The 3,188-nt window shown below is 48.5% G+C and overlaps 1 protein-coding gene across 2 annotated transcripts in view; it reads right to left on the bottom strand.

Moving 5' to 3' along the window:
- Window positions 1–3,188, bottom strand: part of ctu2 (cytosolic thiouridylase subunit 2 homolog (S. pombe)) — an 11,774-nt gene that overhangs the window by 4,819 nt on the left and 3,767 nt on the right. For both annotated transcript variants that reach the window (XM_005747423.2, XM_005747424.2), the window contains 7 exons: window positions 2,526–2,604; window positions 2,328–2,387; window positions 1,248–1,308; window positions 1,013–1,122; window positions 656–897; window positions 389–524; window positions 153–284 (listed from right to left, as the gene is read on the bottom strand). In XM_005747423.2, the coding sequence (XP_005747480.1) occupies window positions 153–284; window positions 389–524; window positions 656–897; window positions 1,013–1,122; window positions 1,248–1,308; window positions 2,328–2,387; window positions 2,526–2,604 (820 nt within the window). The remainder of the gene's footprint in view (window positions 1–152; window positions 285–388; window positions 525–655; window positions 898–1,012; window positions 1,123–1,247; window positions 1,309–2,327; window positions 2,388–2,525; window positions 2,605–3,188) is intronic.

Raw genomic sequence — 3,188 nt, 5'->3', positions numbered from 1 at the left:
TGACTGACAGCTGTTCCAGCTGTGACTGACAGCTGTTCCAGCTGTGACTGACAGCTGTTCCAGCTGTGACTGACAGCTGTTCGTTTGCTTTGCTGCTCTGACGCTGCTGCACATTAAAGCCTTTCACACACTTTGAATGTTTCATGCTTTACCTTCGTGTCCACACTTGGAATAACAACATAGGGCACAGTGAACAGATGGTTGTAGTAAGCTACTTCTTTGGCAGAGTAGTCTCTCATTGGCCGCACTAATATGATGTCACCGTATCTGGAGTCAGAGAAACCCTGTTTAAAACAACGACAGCATTAAGAGCAGATTTGCTTTAAGTCAAACTTTAAATGCTGGAATACGACCTGATCCTTTACACGAGGTGACGAGGTATACGCACTGTGTCCTGGGCCAGCTGTGCTCCTCTGCCCAGTGATATACTGGTGAGAAGTTTAACAGCCAGTCGGGTGCAGCTGTCTCCCAGCATCAGTTTGCTGTAGCCCTCTGTACGAGCTGTGTGCACCAGCAGATGCTGCCTTTGAGGAACACAACACAGTCAGGTCAGGGGCTCACGTGGTGGACAAACTCAGTCGGGAATCAAAGAACCGTTTCGTGTCTAAGCAGCAAAAGCATCACAAGTAGGAGAAGCGAGTGCTTGACGCCTGACCTTAGTGTGTTCAGCAGCTCTTCTCTGGCCGTCAGCGTTTTAACTGAACCGAGCAGCTGCTGCAGCATCAGCGTGTGCGACTCCTGAACACGAGGCAGCAGCGTCTTCTTTGGTTCCTGTGGCCTCGGAAAGTTGCTGCCGTCAGTCTCGACAAAGTGATGCACGGCTGCTTTGTAGGCGCTGGCAGGTTGCTCTGAGGGCGACGGATTGGTCGCCACGACCGAAGCGGGCAGGTCCAGCACCTTAGAGAACATCGGCGTATATTTAACACAGACGCTGGTTCAGACAGACCGCTCTGTGACCAGCTTCAGTCTAATTAACATCAAGAGCAGCAGGCTCGGCCGGCTCTACACAGACCTGCTCCAGAGGTAAGATGTAGAAGGGGAAACCAGTAGCCTGAAACACTGCCTGGAGCTCAGCCACTGTCCTCTGTCGCTCCTCCACCGACTGACCTATCGCAGCACCCTCTGGGAACAAAGACACACCCCTTTACAAGGTTTCTTTTTTAGCCAGAATCATTTCAGAAAAACGTCACCAGAGACGCAGAAATAGAAGAGAAGAGCCTTTACTGTCCGTGTGCGGCCAGACGTACCGTCGATGAAGGCAACGCCAGGCACGAATCTCAGCTTCTTGTTCGCTTTCTGACTTAAACCCTGTGAAGAACATCATTAACTATTTATGGCAGTTAGAGATATTTTAATGCTGGTTTTAAGAAGTTGATAGACTATAATATCATATTTCATGCTTTTCTACCACAACAGTGGATCCAGCATCAACTCAACATCCTGCTCCTTAAATAATCAGGCCCCATCTTATCTTAATGACCTTGTAGTACCATATCACCCTATTAGAGCACTTCGCTCTCGCTCTGCAGGCCTACTTGTTGTTCCTAGAGTATTTAAAAGTAGAATGGGAGGCAGAGCCTTCAGTTTTCAGGCCCCTCTTCTGTGGAACCAGCTTCCAGTTTGGATTCAGGAGACAGACACTATCTCTACTTTCAAGATTAGGCTTCAAACTTTCCTTTTTGCTAAAGCATATAGTTAGGGCTGGACCAGGTGACCCTGAATCCTCCCTTAGTGATGCTGCAATAGACGTAGGCTGCTGGAGGACTCCCATGATGCACTGGGTGTTTCTCCTCTCTGCATTTAAATATGACTTATTATTAACCTCTGGCTCTCTTCCACAGCGAGTCTTTGCCCCCTCTTTCTTCTCTCACCTCAACCAGCAGCGCAGGGGTGGGGGGCACCTCCAGGCCTCGAGGGCCGCTGTCCTGCAGCTTTCAGATGATGATCCATCACAGCTGTTCAAACTAAATGACCTCCTCAACATGTCGTGAAGTTCTCCAGAGGCCTGCTGATGACCTCATCGTGCGATTCAGGTGTGTTGACCCAGGGTGAGATCTAAACCTGCAGGACAGCGGCCCTCGAGGCCTGGAGTTGCCCACCCCTGCAGTAGCAGCAGATGGCCCCGCCCCTCGCTGAGCCTTTCTTCCTGTTAGAAGGAGTTTTTCTTTCCCACTGTCACCAATCTGCTTGTCCTACTGATTGCAGGGCTTTTCTCTGTTGTATGATAGTAAGGTCTTTATCTTACATTATAAGGAGGCAGCTGTTGTTGTGATTTGCACTATATAAATAAAACTGAAGTGAAATGACTTGTGGTGACAATGACACACCTCTTGAACTTGTCTGAGCATTGAACAGGAAGAAGGGCCTCCGGACACAGCCAGCAGGACCTGGATCAAAGGAGGCACACAGCTCTGACGCTGTCACAAACACTTCCAGCTTCTGCTGATTATTCTGGCTCAAAGACAAACTCGGACAATAAAACGGAGCAAAGTGAATTTTGTTGTGCTGAGTCAGGAACGACTTACCTTCTCTCCGGGGAAAATGATCCTGTTCTTGCCGAGCACAGCTTTGAACTTGTGAATGAAGAAATCTTTGAAACAGAGCCTGAACGACACAGAAACAGGATGTGAGCACAGCCACGCTAACACCTCACATGACCTCCATGTACAAACGCATTTCTTTCAAACATCAGAAACTGTGCTGGGCTCACAGTACAGAAAAAACTTGTGTGTTCTCAGCAGCCAGTGTCTATTCTTCACCAGCCTGAGCCGCGCGTCTCCACTGAGGGAGGAAGTCCACCTGACAAAGAAGCATCTGTGGTGGGCTGTGGAAACAGGCCAGAGCCAGTCTGGCTGAGCTGGATGCATCATGCCAAGCAAAGTTATGCAGGGTGGGCCGTTTCTATGGATACAGCGTAATAACATGGGAATGGTTGGTGGTATTAAAGTCCTGTTTGTGGCACATTAGTATATGTGAGGGGCAAACTCCTCAAGATGGGCGGTGACCATGGTGGCCATTTAGAAGTCGGCCATCTTGGATACAACTTTTGTTTTTCCAATAGGAAGAGGGTCATGTGACACATCAAACTTATTGGTAATGTCACAACAATGGTGTGCTTGGTTTCAACGTAACTTTATTCTTTCATGAGTTATTTACAAGTTTCTCTTTGTTCACAGCCATTGACATGT

Source organism: Pundamilia nyererei, unplaced genomic scaffold (genome assembly GCF_000239375.1).
Source record: "Pundamilia nyererei isolate P.nyererei 1_Seehausen unplaced genomic scaffold, PunNye1.0 scaffold00197, whole genome shotgun sequence".
In the NCBI taxonomy this organism is placed as follows: Eukaryota; Metazoa; Chordata; class Actinopteri; order Cichliformes; family Cichlidae; genus Pundamilia; species Pundamilia nyererei.
The sequence above is the reverse complement of the archived record's forward strand: the minus strand, read 5'-3'. Positions and strand labels throughout refer to the sequence as shown.